The sequence below is a fragment of the Limanda limanda genome, chromosome 9 (assembly GCF_963576545.1).
Source record: "Limanda limanda chromosome 9, fLimLim1.1, whole genome shotgun sequence".
Taxonomy (NCBI): domain Eukaryota; kingdom Metazoa; phylum Chordata; class Actinopteri; order Pleuronectiformes; family Pleuronectidae; genus Limanda; species Limanda limanda.
This window is the reverse complement of record NC_083644.1, coordinates 177,707-201,165: the sequence shown is the minus strand read 5'-3', so window position 1 is coordinate 201,165 and position 23,459 is coordinate 177,707. Positions and strand designations below refer to the sequence as shown.

General features: G+C 48.6%; 2 protein-coding genes across 2 annotated transcripts; both read right to left on the bottom strand.

Annotated features, from left to right (window-relative positions):
- Positions 1-411: 411 nt before the first annotated feature.
- vcam1b (vascular cell adhesion molecule 1b) lies at positions 412-12,497 on the bottom strand. Its single transcript, XM_061078043.1, has 12 exons — positions 12,468-12,497; positions 11,566-11,585; positions 11,373-11,392; positions 9,757-10,059; positions 9,286-9,591; positions 8,885-9,145; positions 8,537-8,809; positions 8,173-8,445; positions 6,102-6,404; positions 4,379-4,651; positions 3,868-4,128; positions 412-788 (listed from the first exon to the last, which is right to left on the bottom strand). The coding sequence occupies exons 1-12, from the start codon at positions 12,495-12,497 to the stop codon at positions 634-636; spliced, it is 2,478 nt and encodes an 825-aa protein (XP_060934026.1). The 3' UTR covers positions 412-633.
- A 194-nt stretch (positions 12,498-12,691) lies between these two features.
- Positions 12,692-23,459, bottom strand: cdc14ab (cell division cycle 14Ab). Its single transcript, XM_061077971.1, has 16 exons — positions 23,173-23,459; positions 22,772-22,862; positions 22,462-22,537; positions 21,626-21,718; positions 21,424-21,503; positions 21,127-21,193; positions 20,979-21,041; positions 20,746-20,833; positions 20,026-20,256; positions 17,587-17,725; positions 16,960-17,125; positions 16,559-16,659; positions 16,430-16,477; positions 16,202-16,324; positions 14,783-15,089; positions 12,692-14,071 (listed from the first exon to the last, which is right to left on the bottom strand). Exons 1-16 carry the CDS (start codon positions 23,216-23,218, stop codon positions 14,042-14,044), a joined length of 1,749 nt encoding a protein of 582 aa, XP_060933954.1. The 5' UTR covers positions 23,219-23,459; the 3' UTR covers positions 12,692-14,041.

The following is a 23,459-nucleotide window of genomic DNA, read 5'->3' as shown; positions in this document are numbered from 1 at the left end:
CACGTTAACACATGAACACATGAACACATGAACACATGAACACGTGAACATGTGAACACATGAACACATGAACACGTGAACATGTGAACACATGAACACTGAACACGTGAACATGTGAACACATGAACACTGAACACGTTAACACATGAACACATGAACATGTGAACACTGAACACATGAACACGTGAACACGTTAACACATGAACACGTGAACATGTGAACACATGAACACGTGAACACATGAACACATGAACACATGAACATGTGAACACTGAACACATGAACACATGAACACATGAACATGTGAACACTGAACATGTGAACACTGAACACGTGAACACATGAACATGTTAAAACTAAACACGTGAACACTGAACACGTGAACATGTGAACACTGAACACACGCTGTAGACAGACTGGCGACAAAGTAAAGTATCTGTGAGTAAGTTCATAAAAAAGAGTGTCAGCTGCTGAGCATGCTGGGAAATGACGGCCGCGTGTCAGACTGGAACATTTGAACATGTGATAACGTCAGGAGACAGTTCGACGAATCAGGCGTCGTTCTGCAGAGACACGTTGAAGCCAGCAGGGGGCCTCAGGCGGAGGGCGGGCTCTCAGGCGGAGGGCGGAGCCTCAGGCGGAGGGCGGAGCCGAGCGGCTCAGCGAATAGAAACCTCTCTTCCTGGATCTCCTCAGCAAGTCGAGCAGCAGAGAAATAGCTGCTGCGGCGAATATCAGGAGCGTGATGATGACGACGCTGAGACGAGGATGAAGATCAGGACTTCTCTCTGCTGACGAGAAAACAACTTTAAACATCAACTGATCTCGGGTCTCATTTATAAAACAGTGCGTGGGATTCATACTAACGCAGACGGGCGCACAAAAGCCGGAAATGGCGTACGCCAAATAAAAATCCTATTTATAAAAAGGGATCTGCTTCTTACTCCGCCCTCTACACGCCCATTTCAACCATAAATGGTCAATGCAAAGCACCTCATGAATATTAAATGATACTGCTGACCAATGGGCTTCCACCGTGAGTCCTGACAGAGTCACGGCATCAAGCGATGAGAAGAGGAAGTGATGTCACAGAGAGAGAGAGTGAAGACGAGAGAAAGAACCGGAAATAAGAAAAGATCCAATTCAAGGTGGAAGCAAAGAAACAGACCCTGTCAGAATGTTGTATCTCATGTTCATGTTTTAATCTTCTTAAACTGCAGGATTATTAAATTCAGAGACAGACGTGATGTCCTCAATCTACAGAATTAACAGAATTATCATTAGAAGCTGGTGTTGGTCCTGGGATGGTTCGGCTCCGTCAGTCGATCTAATGCTGGACTTAGAGATCACAGATCTATAGAATCTAGATCAGCTGATCACCACTGAACCCTCGTCTCCTCCTCATCCCTAACCCTAACCCTAACCTTAACCTTAACCCTAACCCTAACCTTAACCCTGACCCTAACCTTAACCTTAACCCTAACCCTAACCCTAACCTTAACCCTAACCTTAACCTTAACCTTAACCCTAACCCTAACCTTAACCCTAACCCTGACCTTAACCCTAACCTTAACCCTAACCCTAACCCTAACCCTGACCTTAACCCTGACCTTAACCCTAACCTTAACCCTTCACCTGCTTCCGTCTGCAGCTTCACGCTCCAGAGTCACGTCAGTGTTTATTGATTTAGAGCATCGGAGCGGTTCCCTCTCATCAGTGGATCCTCAGCTGCTCTGGACTGTTTGGGAAGTGAATGGTTTTCCTGTGACCTCCAGGTCGCTCTGAGCTCTGAGGCCTCACACACGTTCACTGGAGCGATTTCATGATACACACAAAGTGTTAGAAGAAATTATTAAAAACTGTTAATGACTCTGTTACTCCGCTGGTTATCATTATCTGAACGCACTTTGCTGTAGTTTTATATATTTTTCATTTGAAGGTTCGTGTGGAACAGTTTTGTCGGATTAGAGTTCACCACCTCACGGTTATAAATGAGACCCCTGGTCTGTACTGGTTTGAACTGGTCTGTTGTGTCTGTACTGATTTGAACTGGTCTGTTGTGTCTGTACTGGTTTGAACTGGTTTGTTGTGTCTATACTGGTTTGAACTGGTCTGAACTGGTCTAAACTGGTCTGTTGTGTGTGTACTGGTTTGAACTGGTCTGTTGTGTCTATACTGGTTTGAACTGGTCTGTTGTGTCTGTACTGGTTTGAACTGGTCTGTTGTGTCTGTACTGGTTTGAACTGGTCTGTTGTGTCTGTACTGGTTTGAACTGGTCTGATCTGTTCTAAACTGCTCTGTTGTGTGTGTACTGGTTTGAACTGGTCTGTTGTGTGTGTACTGGTTTGAACTGGTCTGTTGTGTCTGTACTGGTTTGAACTGGTCTGAACTGATCCGAACTGGTCTGTTGTGTCTATGCTGGTCTGTACTGGTTTGAACTGGTCTGTTGTGTCTGTACTGGTTTGAACTGGTCTGATCTGGTCTAAACTGCTCTGTTGTGTGTGTACTGGTTTGAACTGGTCTGTTGTGTGTGTACTGGTTTGAACTGGTCTGTTGTGTGTGTACTGGTTTGAACTGGTCTGTTGTGTCTGTACTGGTTTGAACTGGTCTGAACTGATCCGAACTGGTCTGTTGTGTCTGTGCTGGTCTGTACTGGTTTGAACTGGTCTGTTGTGTGTGAACTGGTTTGAACTGGTCTGTTGTGTCTGAACTGGTTTGAACTGGTCTGTTGTGTCTGTGCTGTTCTGGTTTGAACTGGTCTGTTGTGTCTGAACTGGTTTGAACTGGTCTGTTGTGTCTGTACTGGTTTGAACTGGTCTGTTGTGTCTGTACTGGTTTGAACTGGTCTGTTGTGTCTGAACTGGTTTGAACTGGTCTGTTGTGTCTGTACTGGTTTGAACTGGTCTGTTGTGTCTGTACTGGTTTGAACTGGTCTGTTGTGTCTGTACTGGTTTGAACTGGTCTGACTCTGAACTGATCCGAACTGGTCTGTTGTGTCTGTGCTGGTCTGAACTGGTTTGAACTGGTGTGTTGTGTGTGTACTGGTTTGAACTGGTCTGTTGTGTCTGTACTGGTTTGAACTGGTCTGATCTAGTCTAAACTACTCTGTTGTGTGTGTACTGGTTTGAACTGGTCTGTTGTGTGTGTACTGGTTTGAACTGGTCTGTTGTGTCTGTACTGGTTTGAACTGGTCTGACTCTGAACTGATCCGAACTGGTCTGTTGTGTCTGTGCTGGTCTGAACTGGTTTGAACTGGTCTGTTGTGTGTGTACTGGTTTGAACTGGTCTGTTGTGTGTGTACTGGTTTGAACTGGTCTGTTGTGTCTGTGCTGGTCTGTACTGGTTTGAACTGGTCTGTTGTGTGTGTACTGGTTTGAACTGGTCTGTTGTGTCTGTGCTGTTCTGTACTGGTTTGAACTGGTCTGTTGTGTCTGAACTGGTTTGAACTGGTCTGTTGTGTCTGTACTGGTTTGAACTGGTCTGTTGTGTCTGAACTGGTTTGAACTGGTCTGTTGTGTGTGTACTGGTTTGAACTGGTCTGTTGTGTCTGTACTGGTTTGAACTGGTCTGTTGTGTCTGTACTGGTTTGAACTGGTCTGTTGTGTCTGAACTGGTTTGAACTGGTCTGTTGTGTGTGAACTGGTTTGAACTGGTCTGTTGTGTCTGTACTGGTTTGAACTGGTCTGTTGTGTCTGTACTGGTTTGAACTGGTCTGTTGTGTGTGTACTGGTTTGAACTGGTCTGTTGTGTCTGTACTGGTTTGAACTGGTCTGTTGTGTCTGTACTGGTTTGAACTGGTCTGTTGTGTGTGTACTGGTTTGAACTGGTCTGTTGTGTCTGTACTGGTTTGAACTGGTCTGTACTAACCTCTGACACTGATGCTGAAAACTTTGACCTGGTATCCGAGGTCGTTGGTCACGTTGACCTGGTACAAGCCAGAGTCTCTGGCCGTGACGTTGACCAATAGGAAGGTGCCGTTGAGGGAAAACAGCTCCGTCCCATTGGTCAGTTTCCTCAGAGTCATGGCCGCCGGAGGGAAGCTGATGGTTTGGCAGCAGACGGTGACGTCCTGTCCCTCGTGGACGACGGTGGACGGCAGGACGAGGACGGTCGTGTTTCTGGGAGGAGCTAAATCACCGGAGATCACAGGAAGTCATGTGATGAGACAGTGTGTGTATCAAATATTTCATACTGAGCCCTGATTGGCTGCAGACAGGTCGTGATGTCATAAATGTGCCAGGTGTTGGTGAAGCCTGCTGAGATAAACATGTTGACCTTCTGTTTGACCTTTGACCTTCACATCAACGCCTTACAGTTTTAATATTTGACGTTTAAACGTTTCAGATCTGGATAGACACAACTCAGAGCGAAAACTGACCTTTGACCCTGAGAGAGCTGGACACCAGCTGTGCTCCGTACTGATTGGACGCTTCACACTGGTAGAAGGCGGAGTCTTCCAGCGAGGCAGAAGACAGGCTGAGGAAGAGCGAGGATGAGGAGGCAGCATCACTTCTCTGGAGCTCCGCCCCATCCCTCCTCAGCACCAGAGTGCTGGGCGGAGCTCCGTCGGAGCTGCAGCTGATGTTGACCTGTTGACCTTCCACCATGCCCCCCCCGGGACTCACGGAGAGGGAGGTTCTCCTCGGAGCGTCTGCAACACCAACAGACCAGAACTTAACAGAACCTCAATCTGGGTTTAACAAAACCTGATCGGATCCATTTGAACTGACAAGTTAAGACTAAATGATCCTGCTATGCTGAGTTAAAGGTTCCACATGGTAGAATCTCCTACAGGTTCTACAGGTTCTACAGGCTCTACAGGTTCTACAGGTTCTAGAGGTTCTACAGGTTCTACAGGCTCTACAGGTTCTATAGGTTCTAGAGGTTCTACAGGCTCTACAGGTTCTACAGGTTCTACAGGCTCTACAGGTTCTATAGGTTCTAGAGACTCTACAGGTTCTACAGGTTCTACAGGTTCTATATGTTCTAGAGGCTCTACAGGTTCTACGGGTTCTAGAAGTTCTACAGGCTCTACAGGTTCTATAGGTTCTAGAGGTTCTACAGGCTCTACAGGTTCTACAGGTTCTACAGGCTCTACAGGTTCTATATGTTCTAGAGACTCTACAGGTTCTACAGGTTCTACAGGTTCTACAGGCTCTACAGGTTCTATAGGTTCTAGAGGTTCTACAGGCTCTACAGGTTCTACAGGTTCTACAGGCTCTACAGGTTCTATAGGTTCTAGAGACTCTACAGGTTCTACAGGCTCTACAGGTTCTACGGGTTCTACAGGTTCTACAGGCTCTACAGGTTCTATATGCTCTAGAGGCTCTACAGGTTCTAGAGGTTCTAGGGGCTCCATAGGTTCTACAGGTTTTAGAGGTTCTAGAGGTTCTACAGGCTCTACAGGTTCTACAGGTTCTAGAGGTTCTACAGGTTCTAGAGGCTCTATAGGGTTCTAGAGGTTCTAGGGGCTCCATAGGTTCTACAGGTTCTAGAGGCTTTACAGGTTCTAGAGGCTCTACAGGTTCTAGAGGCTTTACAGGTTCTACAAGTTCTAGAGGCTCTACAGGTTCTACAGGCTCTACAGGTTTAAGAGGTTCTAGGGGCTCTACAGGTTCTAGAGGCTCTACAGGTTCTACAGGCTCTACAGGTTCTACAGGCTCTACAGGTTCTACAGGTTCTACAGGTTCTAGAGGGCACCTCCAGCTGGACCAGGGGGTAATCAGTGAGGGCTGTGAGCTGATTAGTATTAATCGACTGAAGAGGAGACAGACTTCCATGATAATGTGAAGTCATGGCTGCTTGGTGATTGGCTGCTTGTTGATTGGCTGCTTGTTGATTGGCTGCTTGTTGATTGGCTGCTTGTTGATTGGCTGCTTGTTGATTGGCTGCTTGTTGATTGGCTGCTGTTGATTGGCTGCTGGTGAGACCCCAGTGGAAACACCTCTTGCTTCATACAGATTCTACACTTCCTACAGGTCTACATGGTTGACAGGTCTGGAGGTTCTGCAGACTTACAGGTTCTAGAGATCTACCGGTTCTACAGGTCTATAGATTCTACGGGTCCTGCAGGTTTAAAGGTCTTGTTTCCTCAGACTCACAGTGGACTTGCAGACGAACACTCGTCCTCCTGGACCGCCACAGGTCACTGTCATCAGTCAGCAGCTCCGCCCTGCAGGTCACAAGCTGCTGCTCCGCCTCCACCAGGTGACGAAGAACAGAGGAGACGTTCTGTAAAGAACCGTAGAACCCGAAGGACTCTGACATCAGAGCAGTTTTCCCCAACAGCCAGTGGATCCTCAGCTGATTGGTGGAAAAGACATTAATGACATCACAGCGAAGGACGGCCTGCTGACCCAACAGGACGGGACCGGGGTCGATCAGAACCGGATCCGATGGAAACGCTGCAGAGGATGAAACAGATGTTCATGAGCTACAAATCCTCCGTCAGGTTTGAGATTCAAAAACATTTACTCTTAAAACACAGACTTCTCAAGGAACTGGGACAGGAAGTCAGTGATGGTCAGTGAAGACTCATGAGGTCAAAGGTCACTGGAATACATCCTCATGAGCTTTGTTCTCTACCTTTTGAATATATTTTACCTACATTATATCCTGTGAATCAGTATTAGCTGTGTAATCTATAGAATTAACAATATTACAACTGTTTCTTTTATCCTGGAGTGATATATAATTTCTGGACTCAGGTTCAGGGTCAAACACAGAGTGCAACCATCTGAGGGTCAATCTGACTGCAAAGTGCAGATTGGGGATGTGTGAGAAGGAAATCCATCTTGAGATAACCCTTTTCCAAATTATTATGAGAAAAAGATATTAAATCCTCCTCTAAAGTCTAATCTGCTGGGTCTCTCCACTGTGAAAAACTCCCTTTTTTAATAAGGACACCATGGTGGGAGACACCTGGTGGACCGGACTGGAGACAGTACACATCTGGCCAATGGCTGAGTGCCCTCAAGAAAAGACCCGCCTCTGTGTTGCACGCTGTGTCTTTTATAAATACTGTGGACTTGGTAAAGTGGGAGCTTCTTCTCGACATGATCCACTGACCTGGTGACGTGTCCAGCAGAACCCCAGAGACTCTCTGTGAGTATTGTTCTTATACAATAAACGTAACTGGGTTAGTGTTAGTTACACTGGGTTAGTGTTAGTTACACTGAGTTAGTGTTAGTTACTCTGGGTTAGTGTTAGTTACACTGGGTTAGTGTTAGTTACACTGAGTTAGTGTTAGTTACTCTGGGTTAGTGTTAGTTAAACTGGGTTAGTGTTAGTTACACTGGGTTAGTGTTAGTTAAACTGGGTTAGTGTTAGTTACACTGGGTTAGTGTTAGTTACACTGGGTTAGTGTTAGTTACACTGGGTTAGTGTTAGTTACTCTGGGTTAGTGTTAGTTAAACTGGGTTAGTGTTAGTTACACTGGGTTAGTGTTAGTTACACTGGGTTAGTGTTAGTTACACTGAGTTAGTGTTAGTTAAACTGAGTTAGTGTTAGTTACATTGGGTTAGTGTTAGTTACACTGAGTTAGTGTTAGTTACACTGGGTTAGTGTTAGTTACACTGGGTTACCCTACAGGAGGACCGGGTTTAAACTGTTACCAGATGAACATCAGCAGGTTAATAACTGATCAGATCGATCATAAACACATGGGTTAGTTTATAGATTAGTTTATGGACTAAAGAAGTTTGTGTGTTACTGTCAGCAGCTGATGATTCAACACTGACTCCTTCTGTTTCTGTCTCGGAGCTGTGGGAGGATCCAAGTGCTCAGTGTGTGTGTGTGTGTGTGTGTGTGTGTGTGTGTGTGTGTGTGTGTGTGTGTGTGTATGTGTGTGTGTGTGTGTCTCTGTGTGTGTGTGTTTGTGTGTGTGTGTGTGTGTGTGTGTGTGTGTTTCTCTGTGTGTGTGTGTGTGTCTGTCTGTGTGTGGGAGGAAACATTGTGTCCTACTTAGAACTAAACAGAACTAAACTCTGACCTTTGACCTCTGACGACTGTCAAATAAAATCTCATGTCGTTTCTCACACGTCTGAATAAACTCAACAATTCACTGTTTGCAGACAAATATACAACATTGTCTATTTTCAAACACACACACATACACATACATGTTTATAACAACAGATCACCAGCACCTGGGCTGAGGCGGGTCAGACTCACAGTAGACCTGGACCCGGACGGTTCTGGTCCTGATGACGGCGTCGCACTCGGCCTCGCAGCTGTAGCCTCCCTGGTCCTGGAGGTCAAGGCCCGGCAGGTGAAGCAGGGACAGACCGTCCTGCTGCTGCGTCCTCTGGAGGACGCTCCGGCCCTCGGCCCTCCAGGTGAGGGTGGGGGGGTGCAGACACCCGGACCCCCTGCAGGTGAGGAGCAGATCTGCACCTCGCTCTGCCGCCGGGCGCTGGGGACTCAGCTCCGCCTGCAGAGCGTGAGCTGAAGAGAGAGAACCTCACCTTCAAAACCTTCAGACATTAAATAAGAGAGGTGGACTTTTATTTTGCTACTTCCTGTTTCTTTCTCTGACCTTTGACCCTGACGGAGGTGGTCACCTGCTGTACTCCGTACTGATTGGCCGCTTCACACTTGTAGAGGGCGGAGTCTCGCATTAAGGCTGTAGAGAGGCTGAAGGAGAGTGATGAAGATGAGGCGGGGTCAGTCCTCTGAAGCTCCGCCCAATCCCTCGTCAGAACCAGCGTGGTGGGCGGAGCTCCGTCTGATCGGCAGGTGATGTTGACCTGTTGACCTTCCACCACGTCCTCACCGGGACTCACAGAGATGGAGGTGTTGGTGGGTGGAGCTGTGGGGGGGGCGGACACAGGTGTTAAAGTGGGTGACAGGTGGGGGGGGGTGGGGGGGGGGAGCGCTCTCTGACCGTGCACAGTGACGTCCAGCGCAGCGGTCTGGCTTCCCTCGCTGTTCCGGGCGTCACACTCGTAGCGTCCAGCGTCCAACAGACTCATCGCCTTGACGACCAGCTGTTGGCCACGCCCCCGCAGGAGCGAGCGACCGTCCGTGGTCCTGAAGCTCCAGGTGACCTCCGGCTCGGGGTTTCCCGCCGCTGAACAGCTGACCGTGAGCGAGGAGTTGACCATGACCACCACCGAGTCGGAGATCCACGTCACGACAGGAGCATCTGCAGAGGGGTCAGAGGTCAGATCCTCCAGATCCAGTCTGATCCAGATCCTCAAAATCTGAACCATATCCCTGAGATCTGAACACATCTGAACCAGATCCAAATCCAGGTCTGAGCAAGACCCAGGACTCAGGACTCACGGAGCAGGTGGAGGCAGATCCTGGTCTCTCTGGTCCGGATCTGAGGCGGCAGCCTCAGCAGGTCCAGCGTGGCCCTGCAGCTGAGGTTGGCCCCCGAGTCCTGGTCCTGAGGAGTGAACCGGTACTCGGACCAGACCGAGCTGGACCCGGGCTCGCCGACCACGCTCTGCACGGCTCTGTCCCCGTGGAACCAGGTGAGGGTGAGCAGCTCTGAGGGGTGGAGGTCGGACACCTGACAGGTCAGGCCGGACTCCACCCCCAGTCTCAAGTGGTCCTGGCCTCGGATCAGAGGGGCTGATGGGGGGGCTGGAGTCCCCACAGAGACAGAAACACACTTTGCTTTACACACCTGGTCCTTGGATGTTGATATATAAAGTGTGTGTGTGTGTGTGTGTGTGTGTGTGTGTGTGTGTGTGTGTGTGTGTGTGTGTGTGTGTGTGTGTGTGTGTGTGTGTGTGTGCAGGAACTCACAGTACACGTGCACGTTGGTTAGGATCTGCTTCCTGTCTCCTCCACAGTCGACTTTGCACAGCAGAGCACCCTCATGCTCCATCATCACAGGGTCAAAGGTCAACACAGAGCAGCTGGTGTTGGTGGTGACCGCGGCGGTCAGAGGTCGATCCCCGGGCAGAGACCAGGAGATGCTCGGCATCAGTGAACAATCCTGAACGCAGCAAACCAGCTGCTGACGCTCCGCCAGCCTGAACAGAGGCTGTCTGGGAACCACTTCGACCCGCAGACCCTGAACGCACCACGATGACATCAGCAACGCAGCTGATGAGACAAACAACAACAACATCAACAACAGCTGAAAGACAAATAAACAAACTTAAGAAAATGGCTGCAGACGGGCGCCGCCCGAGGCCGACGGGCGCCGACAGACAGGAAGACGGAGGGTGGAGGGTGGAGGGTGGAGGGTGGAGGGTGGAGGGTGGAGGGTGGAGGGAGGTTTGATCTCCACATGGAAATTGATGTTAAATTTACGAATATGGCCAAAAGGAAATAAATAGATGACAAACAGAAGGGCCCATGACAGAACCCTGGGGAACACCAGCAGTGACTCGACATTTCTGGGGGAAATAGGAACCAATAGCTGAAGCAAAAATGAAGAAAATATTATGTTTTATCTTCTACATATTATTATATCATATTTAGGGCCCGAGCACAAACAGTACAAGGACCCTAATGGAATTGCTCAGATTATTATTACGCTGCTCGGGCTGGAACATCTAGAGCGGAAAGAGACAGAGACATTTTAATTTTCAATCAAATCAAATCAATGAATCAATCACATGATATTTGTCTCTCAGATGATAACAAGGATCAACTTCCTGTTCTGAACTCAACTTCCTGTTCTGAACTCAACAAGAGTCAAACAGAAACTTAGTGATCAGTGAATAAGCTCAGTCCCATGTGAGGATCCTCTCCCAGGACACACACATGCTGATGGAACTGAACACATCAACACAACAACACAACAACACAACAACACAACAACACATCAGCACAACAACACATCAACACAACAACACAACAACACAACAACAGGATTCACTACATGAGAAGAACCAGTTTGTAACTTCATGTTTAAAGTGTTTCTACATCATGTCTGATGGAGATGAACTGAGGAGCTCCTGATGGTGAAGATGTGAAGAGACATGTTGTGTGTCCAGAAGTCTGGTTGTGATCATAATCCTCCATCAGGATCTCAGTCTGTGATCCAGCATCATGGGGCATGGGGGGTTGGCGGGTGGGCGGCGAGGTGCCGCTCATACTTGCTTGCAAGTAAACTTATACATATTATTGTATTGTAATATTAAATACATATGATTCTATATATAAAATGAATGTGAAACAAAATGTTTGCGATGCAACAGAAACACTGAGACTAAAGATCCTCTGAGTTAAAAACATCGATGATCCTGTTTTATAATTAATATTATTAATATTAAGCAGAAGAGGAGGATTGAATTACAGCTTCAAGTTTCCAGAGAGGAAGAGGAAGATGTAAACCCTCTTACCTGAGAGGAAGAGGAAGATGAAATCCCTCTTACCTGAGAGGAAGAGGAAGATGAAAACCCTCTTACCTGAGAGGATGTGGAAGCAGCTGCACACGCATGACACACACATGACGCAGGAGGGAAGCAGGGAAGAGACTGAAGGACACATCAGTGTCTCCTGGTTTCCTTCTGAGACTGAATCTAGAACACAAACCCCCTGAATCTCTCCCTCTCTCTCTCCCTCCCTCTCTCCCTCTTTGTCTGTGCTGTCTTTGCTGACTGTGCAGACCACGGCGCCCCCTGCAGGACAGACAGGGACACACCACACACATCAACACTCTCCACAGCTCTGAACGAAGAAGCAGGATTTGCTATCAGGTGAACTTGCTTGTTCACTTGTTGTCGTTTGTTGTGAGTTTAAACCAGCGTCATGTGACCACTGAGCCTGAGTGTGTGTGTGAGGTTCAGGAGACCTGAAGGATCCCTGTGAGTCTGGTCACATGACCTCAACGAGTCATCACACAGTGATCAATCAGGTCAGATCACCTGAAGGTCACAGAGTCACTGTTATCAGTCGTCAATCAATCAATCAGTCAATCAATCAGTCAATCAATCAGTCAATCAGTCAATCAATCAGTCAATCAATCAGTCAATCAATCAATCAATCAATCAATCAATCAATCAATCAGTCAGTATCAGTCACTCACACAGATCAGCCTGTAGCAACAGGACAGAAGTGTGTGGACACTTCCAGCTGGAGTCGGATGTTGTTATCAGTCGGATGTTGTGTTGACTTGTGTCGTCCTGAACCATCACATGAATGTGTCATTTACAGGTAGAGGAGCTCAGAGGATCTCATAGGTCTCCGAAGACCCTGGTCCTCCTCTGGAGACCCTGGGCCTCCTCCGGAGACCCTGGTCCTCCTCAGCAGACCCTGGTCCTCCTCAGCAGACCCTGGTCCTCCTCCACAGACCCTGGTCCTCCTCTGAAGACCCTGGTCCTCCTCCGAAGACCCTGGTCCTCCTCAGCAGACCCTGGTCCTCCTCCAGAGACCCTGGTCCTCCTCAGAGACTCGAACCACACCAGCTCCACAGATCCTCTAAGAACATGATGTCATGGTTCAAGGAAGGGCTGGTCAGTGGGCGGAGCTTCATAGTGTATGATGTTTTAGCTCGACTTCACCTGGAGCAGCTGCTCAGCGAGAGTTACCATGGTGATTTACCACGACAAGTCAACGAGCTTCATAGAACTGAAAACTTAAAATGAAACCTGATGACCTGATAATGCTGCTGAGTAGTTCTGAATCTCGAACTCGAACAATCAACACAAACACAAACAGAATCAGAAGAAACAGATTTTATTTGTGCATCTTCTCAGAAATAAAGTAAATAAAGAAAAAAGGCTACACATGTATTTTGTAACTCATCCCTTCATTATGTTTAAATAAAGTTTGAATTAAGTTTTTTTTAAAGAATCAGACTGAAGAAACGATTATTAAAATCACTCCGCAAAATAAAAGCCCTTTGTGAACTACAGATAAAGGCACTTTGTGTTTATGAAGTGAATCGTTCACTTCTCTCAGATTTATTGTTGTTAATGATGATAGTGATAATAATCACCATGATCATGTGACTGGGGAGAATTAACCAGTGGTTGAGCGTCATTTGTTTTTTTTGCTGTTTTAATATCAAACATTTCATTGTTCTTATTCCTTAGAGCTTTTATTTTGAAAGTGTTAGAGAAATATTCTCTGATCAATCGATCAGCTGATCTCCAGACAGCCAATCAGCTGACAAGGATTTAGCATCTGCCCAGAAACAAAGTTCTTCCTGAGCTAACTTCTGTCTGATAAACATGTTGGACCTCGTCTCAGATTTCATCATTCTCTGAGGACACGTGTCCCAATGCAACACACACACACACAATACACCAACACACACACAATACACCAACACACGGACAACACACGTCAACACGGACATGTCAACATACACAAAAACAGGCAGACTGCACACTAGGGCTGCACAATAGTAGGAAAACATGAGATAACATTGTTGAATATCTTAATGACTATAAGACTTGTGATAATAAACATTCTAACAACGCAGGGACCATCTGAATATTATTCAATTAATTTAATCTATTATCTATTGCAGCAGGGCTCCTCTGATTGATGTATTCACATGTAGAGCGTGAATACTTTTTTGCAATATGTATATCCCATGTCGATATCCTGGCGATACATTTTTGATGTATCCTGAAGCCCTAATGAGCACGTCACCATACACACAACACGCTCACCACACACGTGTTGACATCACACGGTGTTAACACAAGTTCCACTGGTCAGTGAACACATCATCGCTGGTTTATAAAAACACATTCATGTCCTGAGTTTGTTGCTAATGTTCCGTTTTCGGTTTCTTCTTCTTCCTTCTTTATTGTTGCTATCGATAATAAAATGATTGGATCCTTCACACTGACTCACAAACACAAAGTTAATACTGTAACCATGACGACAGAGCGGGCTGCGTCAGCTGATCCTTCAGCTCCATCGAAAACTCTAAACGATCTTTGTTAAAATAAAAATACATTTATATAAAATCTGTCTCTGTATCGACACGAGTCGATGACATCATCTCATTTACATTCAGTGTAGAAAGAGCAGCTGTTCGTCTTCAGTCGCTTCCTTCTCAGGGTCGTCAGGGGGATTGTGGGTAATGTGTCCCATGTGTCCTCAGGTTAGATCTGTAGTTTTAGTACTGGATGAAGTCCGACTGAAGAGACTGTAACAGAGAAGGAACCCAGTCAGTGAAGGGTGACGCTAACAGCAGCTTGACTACATGCTAAGGACACGCGAAAGAAACGTTTATATACAGTCACTGATATTCGCTCAGTGACTTCTCGACGACAGACTCGCCAACTTCCTTGGCCACATGAGACGCTCTGATTCGTCACGGTGTGGTTGAGATAAATGAGGGGGCGGAGCTTGTTTAAATAAATGATGTGGTTCCTTTAACTCAGCAGCAGCTTCATGTTAGTGTGAGAGAAGAAACACCGACAGACCTGGTTCCACCTGAAGAACCCGTGAGGCCCCCAGGTCATGTGACCTGAACCCGTGAGGCCACCAGGTCATGTGACCTGAACCTGTGAGGCCCCCAGGTCATGTGACCTGAACCCATGAAGCCACCAGGTCATGTGACCTGAACCTGTGAGGCCACCAGGTCATGTGACCTGAACCCATGAAGCCACAAGGTCATGTGACCTGAACCTGTGAGGCCACCAGGTCATGTGACCTGAACCTGTGAGGCCACCAGGTCATGTGACCTCTGTTATTGAGTTTAATTCAAAAGAGTCAAAGAGCAGGAAATGACCGGTGAGAAACACACTGGAAAAACTAATAACTTATTGAGAGACACCAGGTGTGACAGCAGAAGAGAGAGAGCCAACCAAGAGAGAGGGGCGGGGCTAAGCTGCTGCCGTGTCAGAGGACTTACAGGTATGGAGCGGCTCAGGTAGCGTGTGGGGGGGCCCTTCATGGCACTGTAGGCCCCAGGGCGGACAAAGCTCTTTCCTGCAGGGGGCGCTGTGGAGCTGAACGGACTGCTGTTGTTGTTGACTTCGTGCTGCATACCGCGAGGGCCGTTACCATAGCGACAAAGAGAAGACGGGACCAGGGAGGAGGAGGAGGGGCTTAGGGGCACAGAGGAGGAGGAGGGAGGAGCTGAAGAATAATGATTTGTTGTTTCCTCCTCCACATAAAGGTCAGTCAGAGAGCTGGCCAATCGGGAGCCAAGGGCTGAGCTGATGGGAGGAGCATATTATAAACATGTTATACACAAAACAATAAGGGGAGGAGTCACAGACACAGGTGATGAAGAGGAGGAGTCACAGGCGATGAAGAGGAGGACACACAGGTGATGAAGAGGAGGACACACAGGTGATGAAGAGGAGGACACAAATGTGATGAAGAGGAGGACACACAGGTAATGAAGAGGAGGACAGACAGGTGATGAAGAGGAGGACACACAGGTAATGAAGAGGACGACACACAGGTGATGAAGGGGAGGACACACAGGTGATGAAGAGGAGGACACACAGGTGATGAAGAGGACGACACACAGGTGATGAAGAGGAGGACACAAATGTGATGAAGAGGAGGACACACAGGTGATGAAGAGGACGACACACGTGATGAAGAGGAGGACACACAGGTGATGAAGAGGAGGACACACAGGTGATGAAGAGGACGACACATGTGATGAAGAGGAGGACACACAGGTGATGAAGAGGAGGACACACAGGTGATGAGGAGGAGGACACACAGGTGATGAAGAGGAGGACACACAGGTGATGAAGAGGAGGACACACAGGTGATGAAGAGGACGACACAGGTGATGAGGAGGAGGAGACACAGGTGATGAAGAGGAGGGGACACAGGTGATGAAGAGGAGGAGACACAGGTGATGAAGAGGAGGAGACACAGGTGATGAAGAGGAGGACACACAGGTGATGAAGAGGAGGGGACACAGGTGATGAAGAGGACGACACACGTGATGAAGAGGAGGACACACAGGTGATGAAGAGGAGGACACACAGGTGATGAGGAGGACACACAGGTGATGAAGAGGAGGACACACAGGTGATGAGGAGGAGGACACACAGGTGATGAAGAGGAGGACACACAGGTGATGAAGAGGAGGGGACACAGGTGATGAAGAGGAGGACACACAGGTGATGAAGAGGACGACACACAGGTGATGAAGAGGAGGGGACACAGGTGATGAAGAGGAGGACACACAGGTGATGAAGAGGAGGGGACACAGGTGATGAAGAGGAGGGGACACAGGTGATGAAGAGGAGGACACACAGGTGAGGAAGAGGAGGACACACAGGTGATGAAGAGGAGCACTGACCTCCTGATGTTGGACGCCGTGGAGGACGCACTCCTCCCGATCCTTTTGGCTGCAGCTGAAGACGAAGACGATGGGAACCTGAAGGACTTTAGGGGGGAGGGGGGGGGGGCTCCCATCGATAACCTGAACACACACATGGTCATGGTTTGATGTGTTGTGGGAGGAGTCAAGGACTGGTTCAGAAGTGTCATGGTGATGTCACATGACGTAACAGGAAGTGGTCTGTACCTGAGCGGCTGAGACGCCGACCTGCTGTGAATCTTCATGTCGTCCGTCCTGAAACAGAAGACGAGTTAACATGTGACCACGCCCACTAGCGCTCTGACCACGCCTCCACTAACCCCCCACCCCTCCTACCTCAGGGGTCCGGTGGTGGCGGGGCGGGGGGGGCGTCGACTCTTTAACGCTCTGAGTTTGTCTCCCTGAGTCAGACCGAGGCCACCGTCTGTTAGCTCCCCCTGGTGGACAAAACAAATGCACCATGAGTGTGTGTGTTTGTGTGTGTGTGTGCACTTGTCTATCTATAGTCACAAGTCACACTCGTTCACTATCACAAGTAAAAAACAGAAAGATTAAAATAAGGAAGAATAATTTAATATTATCGGTGTTTTCACTTCATTGTTGCAGAAGAAGCCACTTCCTGTTCAGCAGGTTCTTAGAGGTGATGAAGATGAAAGATCTATCTCATATCTCATAGTGATTTCACACAGACCTTGTGTTCGGGTTAGGTTACGTGTGTGCATGTGTGTGTCTGTGACCTTGTGTAGAAGGTCAGAGGTCGTTGATCTGCTCGTGCTGCTGTTGAGGGCGGAGTTTAGGTTGAGGTCGTCCATGCTGGTGATGAGGTGAGACACGCCCCTCTCCTCGAGCTTGATCTTCTGGGCGCGTTCAGTGTCGCCGAGCAACCACAGCGCCGCCTGCTTGCTGCGAACACACAAACACACACACACACATTGTGTCTCTGAGGTTTCGACCTTCGTTACCCTGTTCAAAGGGTCTTTATTAGTTTGTCCTTACTCGTGTTGAGGGGTAAGGGTTGAGGATGGAACACCTTGTTAAAGCCCTATGAGACAAATTGTGATTTGTGAATATGGGCTACACAAACACAAACACAAACACAAACACAAACACAAACACAAACACAAACTGATTGAAGGACTGATTGACATTGTTTGTGACATTAGAAAATAACAAGATGAAAACATTCTGTTGTCTCAGATGATTTATCCAGACTTTTCTACAATCTAGTATTGGTTCTGAATCTGTTTCTTGATAGGGCTATGGTTCTGGATCTAGTTCTGAACTGGGTTCTAAATCTAAATCTGGTTCTGGATCTGGATGTGGATCTTTCCCTCAGTAACCACAAGCAACCTCCAGTGACTCACTCTTCCAGGTAGTTCTGCTGAGGTCCCACCACAGAACCCGGTCTGCAGATCCGGATCCAGGCCACGGCCTCGGCCGCCGTGAAGCGATAGTGTTTCATCAGGTAACAGCAGATCAGAGTCCCGGTCCTGCCGAGACCAGCTGAGAGACAGAGGGACAGTCGGTCAGATTCAAGTTCACTTCATTAACAGACTGAGACAGACATCGGGTTACACCAAGTCCACCAAGTCTTCTGTTTTAGTTTCTCTGATTCGGGGAGTAGAGAGCGACAGACGAGAGGAATGGACGAGAGAAGAGAGACGGACGAGAGGAGAGAGACGGACGAGAGGAGAGAGACGGACGGAGATGAGAGAGAAGAGGGATGGACGAGAGGAGAGAGACGGACCAGAGGAATGGACGAGAGACGGACAAGAGGAGAGAGACGGACGAGAGGAGAGAGACGGACGAGTGGAGAGCGACGGAGGAGAGAAGAAAGACGGACGAGAGGAGAGAGACGGACGAGAGGAGAGGGACGGACGAGTGGAGAGAGACGGAGGAGAGAAGAGAGACGGACGAGTGGAGAGAGACGGAGGAGAGAAGAGAGACGGACGAGAGGAGAGAGACGGACGAGTGGAGAGAGACGGAGGAGAGAAGAGAGACGGACGAGTGGAGAGAGACGGAGGAGAGAAGAGAGACGGACGAGTGGAAAGAGACAGACGAGAGGAATGGACGAGAGAAGAGGGACAGACGAGAGAAGAGAGACAGACGAGAGGAGAGGGATGGACGAGACGAGAGAGACGGACGAGAGGAGAGAGACAGATGACATGAGAGAGACAGACAACAGGAGAGAGACAGACGACAGAAGAGAGACAGACGAGAGGAAAGAGACAGACGACATGAGAGAGACAGACGACTGGAGAGAGACAGACGAGAGGAGAGAGACAGACGACAGGAGAGAGACAGACGAGAGACAGACGACAGGAGAGAGACAGACGAGAGGAGAGAGACAGACAACAGGAGAGAGACAGACGACAGAAGAGAGACAGACAACAGGAGAGAGACAGACGACAGAAGAGAGACAGACGAGAGGAAAGAGACAGACGACATGAGAGAGACAGACGACTGGAGAGAGACAGACGAGAGGAGAGAGACAGACGACAGGAGAGAGACAGACGAGAGGAGAGAGACAGACAACAGGAGAGAGACAGACGACAGAAGAGAGACAGACGACAGGAGAGAGACAGATGACATGAGAGAGACAGACAACAGGAGAGAGACAGACGACAGAAGAGAGACAGACGAGAGGAAAGAGACGGACGAGAGGAAAGAGATGGACGAGAGGAGAGAGACAGACGACAGGAGAGAGATGGACGAGAGGAATGGACGAGAGGAGAGAGACGGACGACAGGAGAGAGACAGACGACAGGAGAGAGATGGACGAGAGGAATGGACGAGAGGAGAGAGACGGACGACAGGAGAGAGACGGACGACAGGAGAGAGATGGACGAGAGAAGAGGGACGGACGAGAGAAGAGAGACAGACGAGAGGAGAGGGATGGACGAGAGGAGAGAGACGGACGAGAGGAGAGAGACAGACGAGAGGAGAGAGACAGACGACAGGAGAGAGACAGACGACAGGAGAGAGACAGACGACAGGAGAGAGACAGACGACAGGAGAGAGACGGACGACAGGAGAGAGACAGACGAGAGACAGACGACAGGAGAGAGACAGACGACAGAAGAGAGACAGACGACAGGAGAGAGACGGACGAGAGGAGAGAGACAGACGACAGGAGAGAGACAGACGAGAGGAGAGAGACAGACGACAGGAGAGAGACAGACGAGAGACAGACGACAGGAGAGAGACAGACGACAGAAGAGAGACAGACGACAGGAGAGAGACGGACGAGAGGAGAGAGACAGACGACAGGAGAGACGGACAAGAGGAGAGAGACGGACGAGAGGAGAGAGACGGACGAGAGGAGAGAGACAGACGACAGAAGAGAGACAGACGAGAGGAGAGAGACAGACGACAGGAGAGAGACAGGAGAGAGACAGACGACAGGAGAGAGACAGACGAGAGGAGAGAGACAGACGACAGGAGAGAGATGGACGAGAGGAATGGACGACAGGAGAGAGACAGACGAGAGGAGAGAGACAGACGACAGGAGAGAGACAGACGAGAGGAGAGAGACAGACGACAGGAGAGAGACAGGAGAGAGACAGACGACAGGAGAGAGACAGACGAGAGGAGAGAGACAGACGAGAGGAGAGAGACGGACGAGAGGAGAGAGACAGACGACAGAAGAGAGACAGACGAGAGGAGAGAGACAGACGACAGGAGAGAGACAGGAGAGAGACAGACGACAGGAGAGAGACAGACGAGAGGAGAGAGACAGACGACAGGAGAGAGACGGACATCATCAGAACCAAAGCGTCCCGTGGTGAGACAGCTGTCCTCACCTTTGCAGTGGACGGCCACCGCCCCGTCCGTGCTCTCACAGATGTGCAGGAAGCGGCGAGTGATGGTGTCGCTCGGCGTGCTGCCGTCGATGAAGAACAGGTCGAAGTGGTCGAAGCCGGCGTTGGTGAAGCGCTTGGAGTCGTAGATCTTCTTGTTGAGACGGACGATGGTGGTGACGTTGTGTTTCCTGAAGTAGGGGAAGTACGCCTCGGGGGCGTGGAGAGGGTAACCTGCAGGGGGCGGAGCCGGCACAAGTGTCAGTGGCGTTCACAGTGGGGGGGTTAAGAGTTCATGATGTTAATTCTCATTTCCTGCTCATGTGTTTGGTGCATTAACAATAATATAGAATAATAACACACTTATAAGTGTGACATATATATAAATGTGTGTGTGTGTCTCTGATGGTGGACCCTGATCCTCATGGTGGATCCTGATGGACGACTATGATCACAACCAGACGTCTGGACACACAACACGTCTCCTCACACCTTCACCATCAGGAGCTCCTCTGTTCACCTGCTCCTTCACCTCCATCACACATGATGTAGAAACTGACTCTGAGCTTTACTCACTGATCACTAAGTTACTGTTTGACTCGTGTTGAGTTAAGAACAGGAAGTCGAGCCTTGTTAACGTCTTTGAGACAAACTGGGAATATGAGACAAATACAAATCAAATGTAATTGATTGACAGCTTGAAGTCACTTCCTGGGAACTGACCTTTGTCCACTTTAGTTTTGGGGTGCGGTCCGCTGAACGCCACAAACTTCCCCGGGACGATCCAGTTCAGGTCTCCGTTCTCCACCCGCTACAGACCAACAGAGACAAGGTCACGCACGTTTCTCCAGAGTTATCTTTCTTGTGGTGTTTCTGTGTCATGTGACTGACGTCTGGAGAACGAGTGACCTTCAACCTTATTCTTCTTCTATCTGAAGAAGAGTCCAGAGACTCACCTCGTAATGTTCATACTCGTCCACATCAAACGTCTCGAAGTCAAAGAAGCCGTGCTGCAGAGCCTGAAACACACCAGAGCCAAGTGTGTTTTTACACATCATCATAGTGGGCGTGTCCTGATTCAGCCAATCAGAGCGAAGAACTCACCTTCCTGATGCCCTGAAGACAGTCCAGCAGAGTGAGACTGTAGCTGCAGTTTCCAATGGCCGCATCCCTGCAGAGACACAAAGACACAAAGACACAAAGACACAAAGACACAGAGTCATCATCATCATCAGCTGACCATGTGTTTTCAGTGTTCACTATTTAATCACTACACAATAACAAGCTGCTGACACACACTCTCTCTGAATGACGAGTGAGACATTCGATGTCAGAAGGAGGACTGAGGTTCAGGAGGTTCCTGAGCGCCCCCTGCTGGTAGCACAGGAAGTGGACACTGACCTGAAGGGCAGGTAGGAGGCGTTGGATCCAGAGACCAGAGCTCGGTACGCTTCCTCTGGAGTTTTCTTCAGGTAAATGATCTGAGACACAAAGAAGAGCAGTCATGTGATACATCATGTGACCAGCAGACTAAATCCATAGTGAGTTTTTATCTCAGCTTGTTTAATGTTTAGTCAACAGGAAGAGGAAGTGATGCACTCACAGCGTATCCTCCAATCAGAACAGCAGCGTTGGATCTCTTCCTCTGGTTGAAGCTGGTGTAGTGAACGATTCGTTTCCTGGTCAGAGTGAAGGACTGAGGAAGAGGAGCACAGCTTCATCAGGTCTCTGTGCTCGTGTGACAGGTCATGTGACACAGTCAGCGTCTGTTATTGACCTGCAGGTTCTGATCACATGACTGAAATCAACTCGATGACGAGCTGCAGGTGAACAGACCATGACCTCTGACCTCTGTATATAAACTCCCACGCTGAAAATTTGACTGACACTCACAGGAAGTGATGTCACCATATTCAAATTGTTAAAAACATTGTTTTGTTAGTTATATATTGTTTGTGTTGCAGCTCCTGTTTCCTTTGTACAACGCAGCCTGAGAGAACTGCACAGTTTACTGTGAGCAGACACACTGGATCTGGAGCTAAACCAGTTCTGGATCAGAACCAGGACTTGTTCAGGTTCTCTGCTGGGTTCGGTTTGGTTCAGGTACGACTTCCTGCTATGTCCGGTCTGCTTGTTGTTATGACGATCAACAACAGTCAACCAGAGGAATGTGGTCACCATAGCAACAAAAAGACAACACAAAACATACAATCTGAAAAATCTGCAGAGTCGATACACACACTTCTTTATCCGTGTGTCTGCTACCGAAACAAATGAGCAATGAGCTGTGTCAGCTGACCGGGTCTGGTCGTCTCATTGGTCGTTTGAGTGAACACGCTACTGGTGAAACTTTATTAATGGAGTCATGTATGTGATGTTGTGTAACACGTGTCCTGTTGCATTCTGGACATTCCTGCAGAGGGAGGGGCTGAAACTCACCTTCAGCTTCTTGTTGAGTTTGCAGCAGAATCTGAACAACATGGACAAGTTGAGAGGCCCGAAGTCTGCATAGAAACTGAGACACACACAGACACACACAGTCAGAGTGTTCACACACACACACACAGAGTCAGAGTGTTCACACAGACACACACAGTCAGAGTGTTCACACACACACACACACACACACACACACACACACACACACACACACACAGTGACCTGGACTGTGTCCTCACAACACACTTGTCCAGATCAGGTCACATGACCCAGATGAACTCCCATGATGCAGTGCGGCAGGAGGACTCACTTCTCGTAGACGAACTCGTCGTCGGTGCAGAAGTAGTGTGTGTTGGCCGTGCTCTTGGGTTTGCTGCGTAACGTGGCGAAGTACAGTCGCTCTGCAGGAGACACACAAACACAACACAGCTTTCATCCAGTGACTCACAACAAGTGCATCACAACAAGTGACTCACAACAAGTGCATCAGGGAACAAACCACCACAACCAGGCTCCTGTGAGACGCTCAGATCACATGTCTAGTTTTAAACTTGAATCTTATTCTAATCTTTTATTTGAATGTATATTGAGAACTTCGTCTGAAGGACCAACGAGCTTCATCTCATCTTCTGAACACACACCCTGGTTCCTCATCAGCTGATCCCTGGTTCCTCTGACTGAACTCTGAGTCTTTGAGTCTTTGAGTCTCACCTCTGATGAACTCTGCCGCCCCCTGCAGCTCGGGGTCCTCACTCATCCTGAACAGGTCGCACTTCCTCAAACTTTACGCTCTGCTAGCACGCTAGCCGCTAGCATTTAGCAGCAGCAGCCGAACTGTTTGAAAAGTGAAGAAACGTCCGCGATGTTTCCCATCAGGCACTGCGGCTGCTCTCCGCTCTCTCACGAACTTTTTCTTCCGTTTCCGTTGTTTCTTCTTCGCGTTTTAACCGATAAGTCTCCCGGTTACCCTGTTAGCTTATTAGCTTGTTAGCCTGTTA